Source organism: Squalius cephalus (assembly GCF_949319135.1).
Source record: "Squalius cephalus genome assembly, chromosome: 1".
In the NCBI taxonomy this organism is placed as follows: Eukaryota; Metazoa; Chordata; class Actinopteri; order Cypriniformes; family Leuciscidae; genus Squalius; species Squalius cephalus.
In genome coordinates this window covers 57,130,229-57,131,539 of record NC_137122.1, presented here as the reverse complement: position 1 = coordinate 57,131,539, position 1,311 = coordinate 57,130,229, and the positions used below count along the sequence as shown (strand labels likewise).

At 31.9% G+C, this 1,311-nt stretch overlaps 1 protein-coding gene across 1 annotated transcript in view; it reads left to right on the top strand.

Annotated features, from left to right (window-relative positions):
* Positions 1-1,311, top strand: part of LOC307171758 (5-hydroxytryptamine receptor 3A-like) — a gene marked incomplete at its 3' end in the record, with an annotated part of 430,256 nt that overhangs the window by 414,928 nt on the left and 14,017 nt on the right. The window contains exon 9 of the mRNA XM_079893566.1: positions 426-559. Coding sequence (XP_079749692.1) covers positions 426-559 — 134 coding nt within the window. The remainder of the gene's footprint in view (positions 1-425; positions 560-1,311) is intronic.

The window sequence follows — 1,311 nt, the reverse complement described above, 5'->3', positions numbered from 1 at the left end:
GGAACATTTTATACTTTTACTTCACAAATTAAGGTTTATTATTGAAATTAAGTTTAAGATTTGTTTGCTTTGTAGTTTTGGTACATATGCAAAGAAAAGATAATACAATTCATCTTTTTAATCTGAGTAAATAAGACTCTAAAATAAGACAAACTGTTTGGATGGATGGATGGATGGATGGATGGATGGATGGATGGATGGATGGATAGATGGATAGATGGATGAATGAAAATAGCATTTGAAGTCTGAACTTAGCAAATGTAAAACCATGCATTATCAAATTCTAAACAAGCCACCCCAAAACCACGTCAAATTCATTTGTTTTTCTATAATAGAGTATCAGCAAAGATTCCCCATCGAAAAATCGTATGTGAGATTATGCAGACAAAACATTTATACAGAGCTATGTTTTTTTCCTCTCACAGTTGGTATAATAGACCAGCAGAACCCTCCAGACTCAGTTAGAGATCAGAATGAAGAGCAGTTTTGCACTCCCGACCGTCTGAAGCAGATCCTCACTGAGTGCCGTCAGAAGACACCTCTGTACTGGACCAGAGTGGCAAGAATCATAAATGTGACCTTCTTGGTTCTTTACATAATCACTATTATTGCGTTTATGTCTAATATTTGGACGCTTTGGTATCTTCCATAATGCTTAAAATAATTAATTCGCCTGAGTAGGGTAAACTTAAATTAAATCAAATCAAAAATCAAATTAACTTTTATGAGCATTTAGAACTTTATTTTTCTTTTGAGTTCACAGAACTGACACATTTTTAAGTAATCTGAATTGTTTAATTTAATTTAGACTAAAACTGTACTGGGATTATGTAATGTGTTATATAATGTTTTTATGCAAGATTAATGTTAAGAGGGAAATGTTTAATGTTTTGCTGATTTAAAATTATTTCTGTTATGTTGGAATTTTTAGGGGGTTACCATTATGGTGAAGAGTGGAGCATGAGCTTGGTTTGAGAACAAGTATATGTAATTTATGTTGACTAAATAAGTCAGAATAAGCAATTGCTTAAACATGAGTTCTTGTTATTTTCACATTCTCCATTAAAAAACCTCTTCAAACTGAAAAAAATCAAAAATAAAAATTGATCTACACCTATTTGAAGTAAACAGAGTCAGCAAAGTATTTTTATTTAATTTTTTTTAGAGAAAGTTCTAGTTAAAGTTTCCTGTTTCCTGAAGGTTCCAAAACATAATCATTTTGCAGCCGTACCTTAAAACATACGCTGATAATAACACCACATTTTTCACACACAATTTTTTTGTTACGTTCCCTTACCCTCTAGGGCAGTG